Here is a 2464-nt window from a genome sequence, read left to right on the forward strand (position 1 = left end):
TCTAATTGGTCAGAATCTCTTCCGAGGTGGACCAATAAAGGAGTGCGTCCCGCCTCCTGTGCGCCGCTGAGGCTCCCAGCCTGACATGTGATTGGCTGGCTGGGAGGAGCCAGTCTCCGTATTAAAGCCGGTCCCGTCTGCTGAGCCGTCAGACACAGAGTGTGTGTGAATGTGTGTGTGTGAATGCTTTTGCTAACCGGCGGTAACCACAAAGCGTTCATCCGTTAACTTCCTCGGACTTCCGTGCCTTTTCCGCCTCTCCAGGACGATCTGCCGGCAGGACTTGTGTCAGACCGAGGTGAAGGGGGCCAGCGGAGGATAAAGAGAGCCCGTCAGCAGTGACCCCTCCTCTGGGTCACCGCTGAACCAACAGAGCTGCTCTGGCTGGGCCCGATGTGGAATCCAGCCTTTCACTGAGCCTGGACTGGGAACAGGAAGGATAAAAGAGAAAGAGAAAGGGAGAAGAGTGGGAGCAGCAGCACAGCGACCGGTAAGGAAGTCAAAGGGAGTCACGGAGCGAGGGAGGAGGGGGAGCGGAGGTCAAGACGGGAGTACAAAAGAGCTATTTCTTCATCTTGAAGAGGACATGTGGGACGTCCTTCTGCCCCTCTTTTCGGAGTCCTTCTTTGTGACGTGGAACAGACTCGTCTTCTCTGCTCTTCTCTCGCTCGTTGACATTTTGCTTGTGTTTTCTATAATTCCTCTCGGGAAGCTTTGGTGTTAAATGGTTCTTTCTGCCAGCTCCTCCAGGATGCCAGTGGAGACCTTGCATCCATCAGACGGGGGTCTGACGGGGGTTTCCTTCAGGATACTCAACAAGGGTCCCGACTACTTCCGTCGCCAGGCAGAGCCCGGGGCCCGTAAACCGAGTGCGGTGGAACGTCTGGAGGCTGACAAGGCCAAATACGTGAAGAGCCAGCAGGTGGCCCTCACCCGCCAAGCCCCCATCAAACCACCAAGCATCCGCAAGCCCTTGGTTCCACCAGGGATGATGTTCCAGCTTAGCACTCCTCCAGCACGCAAAGTCCCTCACTGTCCAGCTGATGTGGACAACGGAGGAGGGAGAGAGGGACCTGGGAGGAGGAGAGGACCTGCTCTTAACTTGGATATTCTGAACAATCTAATCAATGATGTACGCGATGGACCGGGGCCATGCTCCCAGTCCTCGTCCTCCTCATCGTCTCCGTCATCGGGAGCTAAGAGCATCAGTAGCAGTCTATCAGCAGAACAAGTGAGGAGCAACCGACTCCTCAACAACCTCAAACGATTGAATCGCAGCAACGTGAACTCCTCCTCCACATCCTCCTGTACGTCATCTCCACTCAGCAACCATCTCCAGACCTCGGCGGCAGAAACGTCCCGTCGTCCCCCTCCTGTCCCGGTGAGAGCCCCTCGTATTGGTGTTCCAGCGCCCTACAGCTCCCCCAACTCGGTGACGGTGCGCAGGGTGGACGTTCGTCCTCAGGCTGGAACAAGGAAGCATCAGAGGAACCAGGTGCAGCCCCATCTCAGGCCCAGACAGACTGCCCAGGGCCAGGTGGCTCATCCCCAGGTCCCACCTCCTCAAAAACAAGCCCACCCACAGCTCAACGCTCCCTCCCTAACCTTCCCACCCCCTCCATACATACCCCCCAGTCCCATGCTTGTTCGTGCTGGCATGATCCCCCCAGCCTCTCCTGCTTTTACCCGAATATCAAACACCAGTTCCAAGGGATCTGCTCGGAAGCACCCGTTCTTGCACCGCTCCAAGTCGGACCTGAGTGACCGCTACTCCCGTGCAACAGCGGACATGGAGCGCTTCTTCAACTACTGTGGGCTGGACCCGGAGGAGGTGGAGGGCATGGGGGGAGTGGAGCATTTCACCAGAGCCAACTCAGACATTGTGTCCGTCTCCAAACTCCAAAGCGTAAGTACTCCCAGCTCAGAGGCTGAGCGTGGGAGGGGGGACGAAGGAGCCTACGATAATGAGGACGGGCCCGCCGCGGCCAACGATCGGGCGCCCTACGGTATCTCCGTCATCGAGAGGAATGCCCGGGTCATCAAGTGGCTGTATGGCATCCGTCACGCGCGAGGCGCTAATAACACGGTCTCTAATGTGTAGCCTGAAGAGGCTGCCAGACGGGAACCCATCACTTCATCCTGCGCTGCCTTAAAACAAGCAAGGAGAGTCCAGCAGGTGTCGGTGCAAGTCGGGAGGCCAACGGGCGAGACGGTTCCTTCCTGGTACAAAAGCAATAACGGACTGGTGCAACTGATGATGTCAGGATGTTTGGTGCTGTGTCAAGGTACTCGTAGTGTGTGTGTGTGTGTGTGTGTGTGTGTGGGGGGGGGGGGGGGGGGGTCAGACTGCTACACACTGCAGTGACTGAGCAAACATGAAGACAACACGTTGACACTGTCAAATCTCACACTTGTATTTTGAGAAATCAAAGACGTGGCGACTGTTATTGTAAAAATGTCAGCG

General features: G+C 56.7%; 1 protein-coding gene across 1 annotated transcript; it reads left to right on the forward strand.

The window, feature by feature from the left end:
- Positions 1–751: 751 nt before the first annotated feature.
- Positions 752–2101, forward strand: wu:fa11c10 (protein FAM110A). Its single transcript, XM_068753226.1, has one exon. The coding sequence runs from the start codon at positions 752–754 to the stop codon at positions 2099–2101; it is 1350 nt and encodes a 449-aa protein (XP_068609327.1).
- Positions 2102–2464: the final 363 nt, after the last annotated feature.

Source organism: Brachionichthys hirsutus, chromosome 2 (assembly GCF_040956055.1).
Source record: "Brachionichthys hirsutus isolate HB-005 chromosome 2, CSIRO-AGI_Bhir_v1, whole genome shotgun sequence".
Taxonomy (NCBI): domain Eukaryota; kingdom Metazoa; phylum Chordata; class Actinopteri; order Lophiiformes; family Brachionichthyidae; genus Brachionichthys; species Brachionichthys hirsutus.